Source organism: Ambystoma mexicanum, chromosome 8 (assembly GCF_040938575.1).
Source record: "Ambystoma mexicanum isolate Mex_15411 chromosome 8, UKY_AmexF1_1, whole genome shotgun sequence".
NCBI lineage: Eukaryota > Metazoa > Chordata > Amphibia > Caudata > Ambystomatidae > Ambystoma > Ambystoma mexicanum.
In genome coordinates this window covers 1,382,544,379-1,382,563,184 of record NC_090929.1, presented here as the reverse complement: position 1 = coordinate 1,382,563,184, position 18,806 = coordinate 1,382,544,379, and the positions used below count along the sequence as shown (strand labels likewise).

Here is an 18,806-nt window from a genome sequence, read left to right as displayed (position 1 = left end):
GAAACAAAAACCTTGCCATCCATAATGCTGCGAGGGGTTTCCCTGCTTAAAACAATAAACTAAGGAAAGTGTCCATTGTTGTGTCAAATCCTATTTCCGTCCCTTACACTAATAAACAAAGGATAAAGTCTCTGCTGGGTCCAGAAGAATGTTTCCCTTCTTCTGGACAAGGCTTTTTCAAAGTTCCTTGAATCAGCTCCCTTCCCCTGGTTTTTCTTAGTTTGAAAGTCCTGGGGGAATGTCCTCCTTCCCCTGTTTAAATGTCCCGTAGTATTTGTGGAATTATGTTCTTATCCTGGTTCCTTTGTTTCTCAAATGACAGGAAAATCTCCCTTTCCTCTGGCTGCTTCTGCTTTTCAAATGCCAGGGGGAAATGTCTCCCTTTTCCCTGGCTCCTTCTTGATTTTCACCTTGGTTGTACGTCTGGTTACCTGTTTTTCTTCTGCTCGAAACACAGTTGTGTGAAAGTAGACAAGTAATCCTTCTCTGGCTTTCTTGGGTTCTCTGGGTCTTCTCCTTCTAGGTTGTGTATTCTGTATTTCTTAAATGTAGTCTGCCTGGTGGTATAGTAGTCCGCCAGGTACTGTGGCTAGGATTCTTGCTTCATTTATGGGGGTGGGTCCCAGATTCACACTTGCTTCCTTCTTGGTTTAGTCCACCTGGTTTACTAGCCTGCCAGGTACTGTGACTATGATGATGACTGTTGAGGCTTGGGTTGCCTTTTTGGGTGTGGGTCCCAGACTCACAAATTGCTTCCTTCTTGGTTTAGTCCACCTGGTTAACTAACCTGCCAGGTAGTGTGACTAGGATGATGGGGGTTGGATGCCATCACAGCTTCTTAGTTTGTTAATGTATTTTCATCTAGGTTCCCAGCTTCTACACCCTTGCCTTGGGCCTTTTTCTCCTCCCCTCACACCTGTGTACCGGTCTCTGTAGTCCGCAGTGGTCTTTGGCTTTCGGTGTTGTTTCTGGCCCATCTCCGTGTTTCTGTGCCGGTCTGTGCTCTCCTGTTTGCGGAGGCTCAGCGAGGGCAATTCCCTTCCTGCGTTTGTGCTTGTTGCTCCACATGTTCGCTTTCTCCACAGGAAGCCTGGAGCTGCTTCCTCAGTGAAGCAGGCCCTCGACACCCGACCATTCTTTTCGCGGCATCACAGTCTGCCTTCACTCCAATGCTTTCATGACTACACACTTGGTTCTTCCAGGAAGGGCTCGATGCTAGGTAGAGTCCGTCCTCAGTTTTTATATCGACTAGACTGCTCTTTCAACTTCTCCGTGGTGCTCCTCATTCCTCCACTCCTCTTCTTCGTTGCAGTACTTTTAATGTTAGGCTTCTGTATGTTGTTCTGAATCTTCTTCATCCCAGTTTGATAATAAGATTCATATGTACAGTCCCCTCTTTTCTCTGCCTCTGGATGTGGCAGTGTGTTCACATATTCTACCTTTCAGTGGTACGTTGAGCTTTTAGGAACTGTGTTAGCCTTCTCAGCGTGAGAGGGTGAGGGGGGTTGGTAGGGGGCGTTTGTGGGATACCATGTTCTCCGTGGATGGTCCTCCCTTGTCACATAAGGGTTTCCCCTCCCCATGTGATCCCCCCCACAGTTTAAACCCCCCAGGGGGGTTATTAGACTGTGGCTGCACTGACCTAGCCCCATGGGAAGGGTCTTCCCCCCTCTGGCAGAATGGATGATATCCGAGGGTTCATCACAATACCTCCCAGTCCTAATCTGGTAGCGTATCAGGCACTTTTAGCCTAATAGGAATACATAATTGGTTGATGTCTTTAAGGGCATATCCTAAGAGGGGTGACCAAATCTTGCTGAATCGTTTGATCGTTTTATGTTGTCATGGATAACTGCTGTTATTCTCTCCATGCTGATGGTCTCCCACACTCTATGGTACCACTCTATTACTGAGGGAACCTCTTGCTTCTGTCACTTCAGCGCAATACATTGTTTGGCGCATAACACCAGATTTGTGCAAAGTATGCCCGCCCTCCCCCTGAGCCTAGTTTAATTTGTTGTGGGGATATTGAGCAGTGCTCCTGCCATGTCTATGTTGAGATTAAACGCTAAAATCCTACTAATCTTCGGTTTTATCTCTTGCCAAAAATCTTGGAGCTGAGCGCAGCCCCACCATATGTGACTTGTCCACTCCATTCTGCATTCCCGCCAGCACATTGGGGAGATCCCTCTATTCATTTTGCTCATCTTCCTTGGCATGTAGTGCCATCTGTGCACAATCTTATACTTTAGTTCCTAATTCTGCGCACATGTATAAGGCTGGAACACCTCTTGAGCTGACTGTCCCCACTCTTTATCTGAAAGTTGCATGTCTATGTCTCTCTCCCATTTACTCCTTGTGCCCAATTGGTTATGCTCCTCCCCTTCCAGTAATATTCTGTACATGGCAGAGAAGAGGCCCCTATTAGTGTTGCTGTCAGTTACTATCCTCCTGCCCTCTGTTTGCTCTCTAGTTGCTCCCTCTACCATTGATGGGGTTGTCGCCTAGTGCTTGATCTGCTGATACGTAAAGAAGTCTTGCCTTTGCATTCCAAATTCTTGGCAACATTCTGCAAATGTTTTTAAATCTCGCTGACACTTAGAAGTCCCTAATTTCCCTTAGTGCCCCTGTTATCCATCTTTCAAACCTTTTATCCTCTGTTCCTGGAGGGAAAGCCAGTTTCCTAAATAATGGTGTTCGAGGCGATGCTCATGAGGCCAGCCTATACCTTCTGTTCACCTTGTGTCAAACCTCTAATGTACATTTCGTTATTGGATTCTCTCCAAGTCCCCTTGGTATATCATCATTTCTCAACCATGGTATTTTCCTCCTAAACTACCCCCTCAATTGCTTGTGCCATCTGTACCCAATGCTTTCCATTGACCTCCCTCCCCCATTCTGCTAGCACTCTTAATTGCGTAGCATGAAAATACTTAACTATATTTGGGCACCCACACACCCCTGCAGTTTGCCCCTGTACAAAACATTCCTTCCAATGCCCGGCTTATTTCCATTAAACACAAAGTGCATAGTTACATCTTGTATTCCCTTTAGCACTTTTGCTGCTAGCTGTATCGGCAAAGCTTGAAATATGTATAATAGCTGGGGAAGTATATTCATTTTTATAACATCTATTCTCCCTAGCCATGACACTAACATACCCTTCCATCTGCCAAGGGCTCTATTAATTGAGTCTGTCAGGGGCAGGTAGTTTGTCCTATATATTTGTTGCAGGCTCTGGGTTAAGTTTACTCCCAACTATCTTAACAGGTCGATTTGCCAATCGGAATGGTGTCCTAGTGCTCAAGTTCCTCCTGTCCCACTGATCTATTCATTATCTACATTTTTTAGATGTTTACCTTAAATCTTGTTACCCAAAAGCACTCTCCTATTTCAGCCATTATTTCCTGCATCAAGCGCTCTGAATCTATCAGGATCATCATCACGTCATCTGCGGACAGTCCTATTTTGTGTAGTGAGCCGGCCCATCTAACCCCCTGTATTGTCTGGTTCCTTCTGAGTCGTTGTGAAAATTGTTCCATGGCTATAGCAAAAAGCAGGGGGAACCAGGAGCACCCCTGCTTGGTCCCTCTGCTAATGGGAAGGGCTCCATTCACCCTCACCCTAGCTACGGGGGTATTATAGTTGGCCTCAACCATTCGTACGTAGTGCAGTCCTACCCCCATTTTATGCAGTACTTTAAACATGAAGGCCCAGTTTACGCAACCAAACACCTTCTCGACTTGAGGAGAACCGTGGGGGTCTTGGCACCAGTCCTGGAGGCCTTATCCATATTGTATAATATCCTTCTTATGTTATCAAATGTGTTTCTCCCCTAGATAAGTCCTGACTGGTCCTGAAAAATCAGGGACGGTAAAGCACCTTCCAATCTTGCAGCTAGAACTCTCGTATACAGCTGTGCATCTATGCTAATGAGCGCAGTTGGTCTATATGAGGAGCTTCATTGCAGGTTCTTTCCTAGTTTCGGAAATTAAGGTTATATGGGCCATTTCCATTGAGGATGATATTCTACCAGCCCTCCTAAATTCATTGGACATCTGCTAGATAGCTATGGAATTTCTGACTTTTTGTAGAATATCTCTGTAATGCCATCAGAACGTGGATGGGCGCTCCAGGGACACTAACTGTGGTACCGAGGGGAACAGGTCTATTAGGAAAGGAGGCAACTATATTCTGGTGGGCGAACATGTATTAACAAGGGATGTTGAGGGGAGCTGCTGCGAGAATCGGGGCAAAAAGGGAACCGCATTTCAATTCGGGCAATGATCAGGCTAGAATCGTGGAATGCACAGGGGCTGAATAGCCCAAATAAGCGGATGAGCGTACTGAGAGAGATTCGTAAAAGGGGAGCCAAGTAATATGTCTACTGGAAACTCATCTCAAGAGAAATGATGCAGGGAGACTAGTGAGAGGGAATACCTAATACAATACCAAGCACACACAAGACGCAAGCAGGTGGTGGTGGCGATCCTACTTCACAAGACTCTAAAGATACAGGTAGGTGTAGTTAAAGGGGACCCAGACGGAAGGTATGTGATGGTGAAAGAGAAGATTGAAGATCAAAAATATACACCACCCCATCAGGGACAGGTTCAATTTCTGTGGACATTTCTGCATGAGTTGGAGTAATTTGGAGAAGGAGAATGGGTGGTAGCAGGGGATTTCAATTTGCTGATGGAACCTTAATTGGATAGATCAGGAGGGACTCAGGGACCTGCAAGAGGGGCAATGTCTAGTCAGTTAAGAGAGAGAATTGAGGAATTAGGCCTATTAGACACATGGAGGGGTACGACACCCCCAAGAAAAGGATTACTCTTTTTATTTGTATGTGTACATGACCTACTCCAGAATTGACTACATTTTAGCAACTCAATTTAAGGGGTAACAACAGCAATACAGTTAGCCCAAATAGAAACATAGACTGTCTCTGATCATGCACCGGCATCCCTAGAATGGGTGGAGGGTAGAATTAACAGAGGCAGAGGGGGTGGAGGTTAGAAGATTACCACCTCTGGGACACTGGGGCTAAAAACCTGACATAGGGGGAAATATATACACGAATGCAGAGAATCCAGAGGTGACTGAAGGGGAGCGTTGGGGTAGATTCAAGGATCATGTTAAAAATGTCTGGATCAAAATGGCAAAAGAACTGAGGGAAGCTAGGGATAGGAAAGAGCGAGATCTAGAGAATGAAATGGAGAATTGGAAGCAGCGCATAGTCGGGTACCAACAAGATAGCTAGGCAATTACTGCACGCTTTCAATGTGGGCCTCCACTCCTTCTTCACAGTCTTCTCCAACTGTTACGTCCTTTCCACTTTGCCGTCGCTGCTGAATCCTAAGCCTGTAACATCCCTTCTCTTCATGGAGGCGGGTGCTGTCCCTGCTTGTCCCCCCTCCAGAGGCCCAACAGCTCACAGGGAGCCTCCCTTTCCCCTGACAGCCACATGGTCTCTACTCAGTTGAGCGTTCTCTGGTGCAGAGCTCTGGTTGCAGGCTGCACTCGGCGGTCTCCTTTTTCTCTAGCAGCCACTGAACCTCTTCTCAGTGGCACCTCTGCTTGGCCGCCTGCTTTCTTGCACCAGGCTCTAGCCCCTGGTCACACTTGACTTTCCGACCACCCAGACCTCGCCCATCTCTCGGCTAAGGTTGCTTCTCCCGCTGGTGTGCCGACATCTGTGCCGCCTGCCCCCCCCCATCCCTCCCGCAGACCCCTGGCCACTCCAACGCCCACTTTTCTGCACGGCTCCGCTTTCCTGGTTCCCTGACAGGGACCTTCTTTGCAGCCGGTCCGCACCCTGCTGCCTGCCGCTCCTCCTCCTGCTCTTACACGGACTCCAGCTGTCCTAATCACCTCTGGCACAGCCAAATGGTTACCTGGACTCCATTACCTCCATTACATCTTCTCCGCTCCCCTGTCGTCTGCTGCTCGTCCTCCCTCTTCAAGTGGTCTACATTGTTTTTTCCCTTCCTGAGACTGCTCCACTTCGGCCCGCTGCAGATTTTACGGGTATTTTGAAGGTTTTATGGCATTCATGCCAGGGGCCCTCGCTGAGCATCCCCACTGAGCCCGCCATTCTTGTTTTATTAAATAAAATACTATATTGAACATTGTCCACTGTTGCCACCTAACCAAGTGCATACAACTAACAGAGCCTATTTCAGTAAAAATAGTGTTGGCCCTGTGCTGGTACTGGGGTAGTAATTTAAACTGGTTATATTGAATTCCTTTGATATGAATAATTCTCTCAAATGATTAATAACAAATCTTCTCCCGTAAGACGGTTGGGTGGACCGGGCATAGGAGATGCCACGTGAGGTGTGGATAGACTTACATGTAACGTTCAGAACATTCTGAATCATCATGTTCTAGTCCCATCCCCATTTTGTGGGACCTCCAAGAGTATGGAGGAAAGGGGACTATAGACTTAAGAGTACCTGTATCACTATGGTGAGTAACTTTTCCATTATATTCAATTAATTCGATATCAATTCTCTCAAATGATGAAGGAAAACAAAATTCTTTCATAAGGTGTTTTATTCAATATTATACCTTTTTAAATGCCCATCTTACTGGGAAATGCCCTCCTTACTGGGCTTTCAGCTGCATAACTGTCCCCCTCAAAGCAGCACAACACACTGCAGACTACATTATCACATGTGCCCGCAAATTTGACCAAATCGCTCCAACACTGCACATGCTTCACTGGCTCCCCGCCAGGATCATATTCAAAACTGCATCTATCACCTACAAAGCAGTCTCAATCGGAACACCAGCATACTTGGCGACTAAACTGCACACCTTTGGACGCTCTCGCACATCACGGAGCAAAACTATCAAAATGTTGGAACCAAAGATAGCCAGCAAAAAGAAAACTTGCAAGCAGTCCTTCTCCTGCCATGGCCCAACCATCTGGAACTCAATACTGGTAGTGCCTCGAAATGCCCCTACCATCCTTGAGATCTGCAAAAAGACTAAAATACATGGCTCCTTCAACAATATCTGCCAGAGGTGCACATATCCCTATCTCCGACCACCAACAATATTGCGTTACTGTGGCAATAAGCCATGAGACGGTGGGCCAATACTGCCCCAGGTAATGCCCCTGGGGCCTTAGTTACCGTGGCCAGTATTGGCCCGCCGTCGAGGGGCTTATGGCCATTAGACAGTCCGTTTTCCTTTTCCATGGCGGCCATCGGGAGTGGACGAACTTCGAACAGAACTGTTCCCAGCACGTTCGCTCCCGAGAAAAGAATAAAAAAAGAAGGTAAGTGGGTTGGGAGGGTTGGGAGGAGATAGTTTGGAGCGGAGAGGGGTGTAGGGGGAAAAAAAACTTACCCGAGTCCCCGGCGGGGGATGAAGGCAGCCTCCAGCCTTGGGGAGGCTCGGAGCGGGGATTGCCCCGTTTCAAGCCTCTTCATTGGCCAAGGGATTGGTACGCCCCCCGCCGGGAACAAACGCAGGCACATAGGTGCGTCCATGGGATTACACCGTGGTATGGCTCGGAAATGAGCCAGTCACGTTGCGTGTATCCCGTGGACACACCCACGCCAGGTACTAATGTATAAAATGCCATGCCAAATGTTGGCATAATTCTGTTGTAAAGCGCTTTGGTGCCCTTGAGCTAGGTTTACACTATAAGCAAACAAAACAATCTAAAATATTGAACACATGCGCCAAAACCTGTTCGCTCTGCGAGCTTCTTTAGGGTAATGTAACTATGTGCATGCTCAATCAGTTTTGCCATGTAGACCGACCTGTTGAGCGTAGAGACTGGACCCCCAGGACTGGGCTGTGGTAGTGCGCTGTGATTATCCCCTGCCATGTGTCAGAAACTAAGGTCGTTTGGTATGGGCAGTCTACCTATACCATCCTTGGCCCCAATATTCACTGGCTGTGGGTAGTAACTGCCCCCTGAGCTGAAATCATGCTTGTTCCCAGACCCAGACAAGGGACTTCTTCACAAGACATAGAAAGTGGCACCCATGTTTCGAGGCCAAAACTATTGAAATGTTAACATAGCAACAGAAAACACCTAAACTGTGGGCTTTGTCAATACTTGCTAATAGTCACTATACAATTACAATATATGTTAGTATTGTAATGTTATGTGAATAATCTGTAAGGATATCAAAGGATAAGCTGTTTTCCTTTAACATGCACTGAATCTGTTTTTTTTTTCCTTAATACTTTAGTTGGCTGTTCTGAGGAAAGCAAACATTCCACTCAATCTGGAATGATCCCTGGATCCTGGCAGTTCAGAATTAAACTCCAGCTGATTCTTAAAGCGTCAAAAGCCTACTATGTGCTGTCTGATGCTGCAATGAGTCTTCAAAAGTACGGCAGAGCTTTAAGATATATTAAACTTGCTTTCCAGTGCCATGGTAAGTTTTTAACACATTATTTTTATTTACCAATTTTAGATTTCCATGAAGATGCCTTTTATTTAAGTTCTATTAGTAAGTGAAACTGAAGCAAATTGGAGAAAAAGGAGTGTGACTGCTTTAAAGTAAACCATGCAAAAAGGAGTGCTGTTAATTCGCCATAATGGGATCTTCATTAATATTCATATAAACATTGAGCAGCTCTGCCTATAACTGTTTTTATTCGCACACAGACGTACTTTCAATTAGTACAGTGAACCTAGATAAAGGCACAGTTATGCGTGTGGATGCGCTCCGTCCTCATTGGACAGAGTAGGGACACGCCGCTCACAGCACTGCAACGTTCTCTGACTGTGGCCACCATGTGAAGTAGCCTCCTAGCAGAGTACAGTGCCATGGGGTACACCCACCTGACCAGGGATTTTTTTTAAAAAGGCAGGGCGCCTACTCTGCACAGAGGCCGCTTACCGGAAGGATGTTGGCCATCAGAAATCTGATTGTCGGGAAGCTCATATGAAAAAATGGAGTGGGGCTTAAGCCCTCTGAGACCGTTTTCAGCCCTCCCCACACAAGCCCTGGGGAATTGAGACATTTAGATTGGCCAGGGCGGACGAGAGATTTAAGGAAGGCATTGGAAGAGGAAGTTGGTGGGTTAGAAGTGTGAGGTCAGAGGTGGAAGGAGGAGGGCCAAGAGACCAACAGGAGTAGAGGCGTATGGAGGCTGTTACTAGAGAGATGGTACTGCAGTGTGCATGAGCGGTATTAAGAGGAGAGATGGGATTGGTGATTGTAGTAGGTGCAAGTGGTAGTAGGGGACAGGTAGTGGTAGGAAGCAGAGTGGTGGTAGTGCTAAGAGGAGGAACAGTAGTAGTAGTGGAGAAAAGGGGTGGTAGTAGAGGAAAAAAGTATAGTAGCAAGTCGAGTAGTAGTGGGAGGAAGGAGGTAGTCCTAGGACTAAGGAGAGGCGTATTGACAGAATGAGAGTGAGAGGAGGGGAGAATGAAAATCTAAGGGTGGAGGCAGGGAGGCAGAGTGGATCATGGGGGACAGAAGGGTGGAGTGGATAGAAGTGAAGGGAAGAAGGAAGAGCAGAAGTGCAAGGTAAGAGTGTGCATGATTAACTTGGATGATTCCAACTAAGCGAGTGCAGGGCGCTGTTTCCCATCTCCCTATAGACCACTAAGCAAGGCTAGAATAGGGATAGTTATAAAGCCCCTAGGGATTCAGAGAGCCAATGCCTTAAGGATATCATTGTAGCGAGAGACCGTAGAACCAAGAAAGTAGGGGTTATCGATCCGTAGCACTAACCAGGATTCTTACTCCTGGGCAAGGGGGGGGGTGCAACCCAAGAGAGATTGGAGAGATAGAGGGACAGCCCTAGCACCAATTTGCAAAAGTCCTGAACTTTCAGCTATTTTCTCATCACTCCTGTAATAAACACTCTTGAAACAGCTTCAGGTGTCAGTGGTTTTTAGTGACGACCCCGCCACAAAGTTTTCCTATTGTATAAAGAAATATTGTGAAGTGTTTCCAAATTTTGGCAAGTGGTTTCAGAAGCTATTGAAAAATGATGGCGATAAATGCCCCAAAACTTTTGGATTTGTTATTCCAGTAGCAGCAGCAACAAGGAAAACATATCTGTTGCAGTTTTCTACCTCCTCAGCTTTTTGTTCCTCTAAAGCAGAAAGATGGAAGCTTTCGGAAAAAGAGCTTGTTCTTCTGCAGCTACATTTTAGAGGCCAGCTTTACCGCTTATCTTGGCTGGTATGATGAGGGAATGCCATTTGCTCCAATACTAAGCAGTTGTTCAAGTCTTGAAGTTTATTTATTTATTTATTTATTGAATATTTATAAGGTGCCTATACAGCAAATTGTGTTTCCCGGCACCACTTGACAAAAGGGGAGGGAACAGGGGAAATAAACAACAATAACGGTCCTACTAGGCCTTGTGACATTTGGATCTTGCAATTGCAGTAACGAGAAGTGCAAAAAGAGAGGGGTTGGGTAATTGCATACAATGCACAGAAGGTGGGGGGGCAGGGGCTAGGCAAGTGCAGAAGGGAGACCAGGGGACTGGGGGTAAGTGCCAGAGGTAAGGACCGCCGACTAAGTGCGAGGATAGGAGTGAATCAGACTCTTGGGGGATGCTAGTCAGAGAGGGGGGCCCGGAAGGGCAATGTTGATGGGGGAGTGCTGGTATAGACTGGCCAAGGTGGTCCTGGTAGCCTGTAAGACTAATAGGGGACCGGGCCACCAGTCGCAGGGGCAGAAGTAGAATTAGCAAGGAAGGAAGAGCGGGAAAGAGGTTGAGAAAAGCAGGGTCTTGAGAATTTTCTAGAAGTTAAGGCGGTCCGGCTCAAGTCTGAGAGGGGCAGGGAGGCTATTCCGGGGAGGGACACCCCTGCGGAAGAGAGAGATCTCTGCCCCCCCCCCAACCGCACTCTTTGCTTGGAAAGAAATCTGATCTGCAGATAGTTGGAGCTAGAGAACTGAAGAGCTTTTATGTATTTAGAGTATTTAGGGAGAGACATTTGGATATACCAGGGTCCCAGGCCCTAGAAAGCCTTGTGGATGATGCAGAGGGTTTTGAATTTGAACCTTGCGGCCAGCACATAGATTTTAGAGCTGGTGAGATGCGGTCCCTGGGCCACAAGATGGTGAGAACCAAAGGAGGGCGGCCAGAGAGAAACAAGGAGCAGGGGTCCCAATGAGAAGGATCTCTGTCTTTCTGCATTAAGACAGAGATTGTTAGCAGTGAACCATGCCTGAATAGCTGTCAGTCAGGAAAGAGAGAGAAGCAAAGGTAGTGGAGGGAAGCTTGAAGGAGAGCTGTGTCTCATCATCAGCATAACACCGGAAATGAGAGAAGGAAGAGATCAAGTGGGCAAGAGGGGTAAGGTAGACGTTGAAGAGTCACAGTAATGGGATTGAGCCATGAGGAAGGCTGCAGGTAGAGCATGAGGTGGAGGAGAGGAAAGGGCCCAGTTGCACCTGGAAAGTATGATTAGATAGGAAGGAGGTCAGCCAGTGCAGTTGCCGGTCCATGATGCTAAGGGTATCGCAGAGACGTTTTATGAGGATGGAATGATTGACTATGTCAAAAAGGCAGCATAGAATGAGAATGGCATAACAAACTATTAGAGCTTCCTCTCTTTGGAAATAAGCTGTTTGGGGTTCAGGAGGTAGAAGAGACTACCCACTTCAAAACTGAAGCCATCACCCTAAACTCTGTGTGGTTAAGTGTAAAGAGAAAGGAGTATGTCAGATCATCCCATAGTTTACAGGGAAGGGATTTTCATCAGCGTGTTCAACTGCCTTTATGGATAACAACAACTCTTGCAACTCCAGCCGGCAAGATCTTGATATGTCCCAGAGAGGTACCAGCAAGAGGTGGACAACCGTTGGCAACAGCAGGAAAACCAGATCTCTCCGTAAAAACTGTAAATCTTGCTTATCCACCTCTCAGTCACATGGTAGGAATGTTTCGAGTCATCTGTCCTCTTAGAACAACATTGCAACTCGTTGAACTTTGTGTGAGATGACCACAGAATCAGATTTTCTGTTTCTCCTACTGCCATCGTACCTCTAAAAAAACACATCTCTCATCAATTGGACCAGCTTCTCCTAGAAATCTGAATTCTACTGGATAAAAATGCAGTGGAAGGAGTGCTCAGGTCGCAGTGATGGAAGGGCATCTACTCATGGTACAGATCCTTTCAGACCAATACTCTATCTGATAATGACAAACAAGTGGGTAAAGTAAAGAAATTCAGGACACTTGCCTTGCACCATATCTTTCCTATACTTCTAAAAGGAGACTTTTAGCCATCAACCGCCATGATGTATATTTTCACATCCTAATTGCCCTCCTCATTGAAGGTTCCTAAGGTTTATGGTGGGAAACCAATACTTTCAGTGCAGGGTTCTGCAATTCGGGCTGAAATCAGCACTGAGATTATTTTCCAAATGCATGTCGGTATTGGCAGCCCACCTGAGGAAGTCCAAGAAGATCTATGTCTACCCATATCTTGATGAATGTCAGATTAGAGCAAATATATTCAAGAAAGCAAAACATGACTTAACGGTGATGTGTGGCATTCTTCAAGAGCTGGGACCCAGATTTGTCCTCTTTTCACAGAGGCAAACTCTTCCATACTTGAAAGCAGTTCCAGACACTATTGCAGTAAAAGTGCCCAATTTGGGGAAAATACTTTCTTTTATCTACAAAAATGCATTAACCTACAGGTGACGCCTCACCCAGAGTGCCCAGTGCCTTCACTTTTGGACATCATGGTGTTTTACCTATTCTTATTCCAATTGCAAGACTAACCATGACCCCACATCAGGGATGTGTGGAGAATCTGTGGTCTCAGAGATAGGGTGCATATGAATATTCCTTGTGCTGACTGTGCAAGCGATTGAAAATGTTGAAACCTTCCAATCGTTTACACCAACTTCCTTTGAGGTGACAAATACCTCCATGGGGAAGGCTGCTGAAACAAGGTCTCTGGTCAAGCAAGGCAAAGTTTTCCACATCAACATTCTCGAGCTAAGGTCTTTTAAACTGTCCATGAAAGCCTTCCACCGATTCATCACTATGAACTCCTTGCACATACAAATGAACAGTACCACTACAATGCATTTTCCATACAAGTAAGAATGGACGAGGTCCAGGGCCGTGTCTCAGGAATCTCTGGGACTGTATACTGGCAGGAAGCATCACAATAACACCAGTAGACATACCCAGAATCCGGAACACATAAGTTCTAAGCGGATGATTTCTAGAAGACTTCAAATGAGCTCTAAATTGCTGTATCATAGAAAAGCTCTACATCTATCTATTTTCTGTATAGCGCCACACACCTGAAGGCCTCAGAGTGCTGACAAGGAAGACAACAAAACACACACAAGCTCAGACTTTAGAGAGCAGACCTCCTTAGTCAAACCTCCATTAACCTTTACCCTTATCGAAGAGGAAAGTCTTCATACTTTTTTAAAACTGGGCCAGGGATGGAATCGGCCTCAGTGATAACAGCAATTGCGTTCCACAAGTCAGAGCCCATACATCAAAACCAGTGCCTTCATACTTTTTTAGCTAAAAGCGTGGACAGGCCAGATGTGCATCCCTATTGGAATGCAAAGTTTGACTAATAGGTGCCTTTTAATGCAAGAACTAAGATATCCAGGGTCATCCCCAGACAGACACTTGAAGACAAGGGAGTTCGCTTTGTACAGCGCTCTCTGCTCAATGTGTAACTAGTGTAATCTCAGCCGAGCCTCCAATACATGGGCTCCCCTCTAGTCCACACACTGCTCGGACTGCTCCATTCTGAGCAGTTTGTAGTTTCTTCATATTGTGCTGTGAGGTCCCATCCAGCAGGCTGTTACAATAATCAAACTTTGGGTTAATAGTGGCAGATGTCACTACTGCCCTGTTCTGAGCAGATAAATATGGACGAATCTGACACAGTAATTTTGTCATGCATGAACATGATGAGCTTAAGTGTGCCACTCGCTTATTCAATGTTAGGACGGAGTCAAAACAGACTCCCAAAGTTTTAACATGCTGGGCCACCTCAATAAGATTACCTGCAATCATGAAATTACTATATTGTGGGTCAATTTTCTTTAGTCTCGCCCCTGTTCCCATAATCAATAATTCTGTGTTCTTGTTGTTTAAAGCTAAGGCGTTGTTGGGCATCTAAGACTGGATTGCCAGAAAAAGTTGATTGACCCTAGCCAGGTCCTTCAAATACACTACAGACAGTTCAAAAAGGATCTGGGTGCCATTGGCATAGCTAGTGAATTGAACACCCAGGTCATCCAGGAGATCACATAATGACTTAATGTAAATATTAAACGATAAGGGGGATAGGCAGGATCCTAGTGGAACACAACAGTTCAGAAGCACAGGGTAAGACTGATAATAATTCTGGTAACTTTTGCTTGTCTCGGCCCCAAAAAGGTTTTCAACCATTTAGCCGCATTGCCTGACCATTTCCCAGTAGTAATGAGTCTATTTATCAATAACACATGATCAACTAAATCAAAAGTGGCCGATAGGACAAGCAGCAATAGTAAGGCAGTCTGACCCTTGTTGAAAATATTTACAATATTCGACTTAAGGTCTAACAGAGCAGTTTCCGTCACATGATTTCGATGATTGTCCTAACCCCAGTATATTGTGTTGCTCAATAAATTGACAATTTTGGCAGTAGGCACTTGTATCTAAGATTTTCAACAAGAAAGGTACATTAGTTATGGGGTGAAAATTTGCAGCTAGGGATGGGTCTAAATTGCCTTTTTGAAAAGAGGAGAAATCCAAGCTTCCATCAAACAGGTTGGAACCTGGGAATCGGCAAAGGACATATTAATTAATTTTGTCACCCATGGGAGCAACGAAGGAAGACAATCTTTGAAAATAGAGGCAGGAAAAATATCACCCATACATGACACAGGCTTTATAGCTTGTACAATATTTTGTATCGCTGTTTCTGATAATTCCAAAAAAGAAAAAGGTACTATAGAATCTTGCAATTCCCCTGAAGCAGCCTGAGCTTGAGGTTCAAATGTCTGATTTCCACCACCTACATCCCCAATTATATGGCGCACTTCGCAATACCATCTTGATGGCGAATTACTTTCTGAGGAAACTCATTCTGGATATTCTGATACCAATTGTCATCAACCACGCAACTAGAATAATTGTTTTTCCTTCTAGTTCATGAAAAATCTAGAAGAGTTCACGCGAAATAGAACTAGCTCTGCTTTTTCTATCATTATAGTTAGCTTCTTTAACTTTATAAATGGCCTCTGTGTATTCTTTCACAGCTAACTTGTAAGCCGTCCACGCACCAGAGTTCTACCTCATCTGCGTTCAGCCGCACGTTTACTCTTCCAAAGTGCAATTATCTCTGCATTAAACCAATAGTTATGTTTAGAGTTCTTTTTTTAGCCTAGCAATACGTAACAGTGCCAGAGTATCAGACGCGCTATTAGTAATTGATCTAAAGTGTGCTGTGACATTTTCCACAGGCATATCCCCAGATAGACTAGCCAATTGTGGAAGCACTAAAGATAACAAAGCCTCAGAAGTCACTTTCCTGGTGTTTCCCACCAACACACTATTTAGCAGATAAGGAACAGGGCCAACAAAGATTAAGTGATACAAAAATGATCGAACCAGATACAGTCGTTCACCGTAATATGTGAAATAGTACTACTTCTTGTTCAAATCTAATCCATAATATGTCCACATCTATGTGTAGGGGTCTTTACATGTTATGTGAAACCAGCAGCATGCAGCTGATTCAAAAGTGACATGGCATTTAAATCCAGCCCAAAAGTTAAAATCACCCAGTACTAGAACATACAAATTCTCAAAGTAGATGTTGCATCAATATTCAGTTTGACGATCAAAGATTCACAAAAGTCAATAGTACAGTACAACTGTACTATGAATCTTTAGATGATCCCTGAAAATTAAGGTCTACCCCCCCACCCCAACCTCTGGAACCACCACACTCGGCACAGAAAATATTGTATCCATCTGGAGTAGCAGCCAATGCAGCATGAGTTGCAGTGCCCTGAAGCCAGGTCTCTTTAATTGCAAAAAGGTCCACCTGCTATTCCATTATATAGTCTGCAAGTTCTGCTGCATGGCAAACCAATGATCGTGTATCGCGTAAATATTGTCCTATTTTTCATAGTAATCTTATGTTGAATTCTACCGTGCACTGCTGCTATATGCATAGCCTACAAGCGCTCTCGTGGCTCTAAAAGGAAACTGAGGGTCGTTTGGCTAGGGGAGAAGAGGGAAAAGCCAGGCGTGATCAACTGTTTTTTTTAATGACTTTTTATTGAGTTTTCATAGAATAAAACACGGTGAGCGGACAGTATAAACGTTCAGAACGTTCCAATGCACAACCCGGGACCCTCCCCCTCTTCCAGGAGCATTCATAATTACTTTCCAATAATTTGTTAGGCATCCCACCACCTCCTGCCAATAACTAACGACCACTGGCAAGTCCCAGACCATATGCCAGATACCTGCATTGCCTGCTCTACAACGTGGACATTCATGCAACATGGAAGGTTTATTGTGTGTACTTTCTCTGGTGTCAAATACACCCCATGCAAATAGTTAAATTGAATCAGTTGGAACCTTGCATTCCTTGACACATTTTTAACCTCCTTCCACATCTTAAGCCACATTTTGTCTGAAATCGATGAACCTGTCTCTTTCCCACTTATCCTTGACTGCTCATTCCTTATCGTCTCGTACGGCTTGTAGAGCTGTGTAAACCTGGAAATCCTTCCCCTTCCCTCCACTAGTGCCAGCAACGTTTATATCACAGGGCTTGCCTCCAGTTCTTCCGGGATACACTCCCACAGTGCCGCTAATCTCTGCACCAATTTTGCATATGTGAGGAAGTGGCCACTTGGACAGCCCAAATGTCTGTCTTCACTCATCAAATGTCAATAGCTTTCCCCCTGCAAAGGGATCCCCTCCGTATCGTACAGTGCCTTTCGTTCAGGGATGCCAACCCCACATGTATCAGTGCTATTCTGATCATTGCAAGAAAATCCTATAGGTATCTCTGCGCCACATAAGCCTCTGACTCTCATTTTCATAAAGAGCTTTTGCCACACTTCCCATACCACCCTAAACACATTTGTGTCTCCTTTACCACCCATGGGATTCCACAACCGTTATATGCCCTGTCTGTAATCCAGGATCCCTCCCAACAGACCAGTGAACTCGCTAGCTGTGTCCCAGTGAGCTACTGATTGTAATTGTGCCACCATAAAATATAGCTCAAATTCCAGCATATTCAGTCCCCCCCAAGACTCCCCTCACATCTACACTGCAGCGTTCTCATGGCTACCTGGCATCGCACCGTATTCTGCAATAATTTCCTTAGCATTTTTTCCAGCATCCTAAAGAAGACTTTTTTTCTGACATACGGGATATTGGTGAAGAAATACACTCTAGGGAGCACCACCATCCTGCTCAGAGCCATCCTCCGCATTAACGAGAGAGTTACTGTACGGCGTCCCCTATCCCAGAGAGTGTGTGACTTGTATTATAAACAAATGTCTCCTTGATGTTGTGGAATACCTGTATCCTCAAATACTGAAAGGTCTCCTGCTCCCACCGAATCCCCCAGTCCTGGAGAGTTCCACCTTCATTTGGGCTCAGACCTGCCACTGGGAACAAGACAGATTTATCCCTCTTAATTTGGAACCCCGATAGTTTCTGAAAGTTGTCTAGAATTTCCAAGATGATCGGTATTTTCAACAGAGGGTTACTTAGATACAGTAAAATATCTGCGTAGAGCGAAATATTATGTGTAACCTTTCCTACCGATATACCAGTTTCCGGGATATTTGTCAGAAAATATCTAGCCTGGGGCTGGAGCACCATTGAAAATCGGATCATCAAGCCAGGCGGCACTGTCGCGTACCCCGTTCTAGCGACCAACGTGAGGATACCCATGTGCCTGTCTTCACTCTGGCCATTTGGCTGCTATACAGTAGCCTCAGCCAATCCATAATCCTGTCCTCAAACCTATAGGCCTCCAGAACCTTGAAGAGCCACAGCCATTCAAGCGAGTCAAACGCATTGACCGCGTCCAATTCAGCCAGCGCCATTTTCCGCTGAGTCTTTGGCTTAATCCATAACATGATGTAGTCTGTGCAAGTTCATGCTGGCACCCCGCGCGACCGCATCCTGTGACCTGTGCTCCAGCCAATCCCATGCTTTTTGCCGCAAGATGAAGAAAAAGGATTTACCATCCTCGATCATGCGTAGCTTTGCTGGGAAGAGCATCATGTATTGCAGGTTCATCTCCTGCAATTCATGTCGGACCGAATCAAATGATCTCCTCTGCTTCTGAACCTCCTGTGTGAAATCCAGGAAGAGGAGTGGCCCCGAAGTGAGCGGCCTTCCATGCTGCCTGCAGGTTCATATCTCTGGCCCTGAAGTTAAGCAATTGAGCTAGTATCGCTTTGGGTTGTCCTCCCGGTGGCGGGGGCATGCCAGGCACTCTGTGCAACCCTCTCAACCGTGAAAAGCTTCGGTAGTCCTTTAAGACGCAGTGTATCCAGAATCATTTTCTTCACATATAGTTCTACGCTTGGTTCTTCCTCTCACTCTGGAACCCCGACCAGGCATATGTTATTTCTGCGTGAACGGCCTACTGTGTCCTCTGCTTTAGCTTCCAGCTTCTTTGTTGCCCCTATGAGGCCTTGCACTTGGTTTTTGAGTTGCAACAGGTCGTCTTCAAAAGTGCTCATCTGCTGCTTCACTTGGGTTACCTGTTTACTCACTTTCCTCAAATCGGCTGTTACCAAGGACACATCTCCCCCCACCTCCTGTATCTTCCCTTCCAGGGATAT

The 18,806-nt window shown here is 45.6% G+C and overlaps 1 protein-coding gene across 1 annotated transcript in view; it reads left to right on the top strand.

The window, feature by feature from the left end:
- EDRF1 (erythroid differentiation regulatory factor 1) overlaps window positions 1-18,806 on the top strand; it is a 1,702,580-nt gene that overhangs the window by 855,916 nt on the left and 827,858 nt on the right. The window contains exon 15 of the mRNA XM_069611509.1: window positions 8,217-8,405. Within this exon, the coding sequence (XP_069467610.1) occupies window positions 8,217-8,405 (189 nt within the window). The remainder of the gene's footprint in view (window positions 1-8,216; window positions 8,406-18,806) is intronic.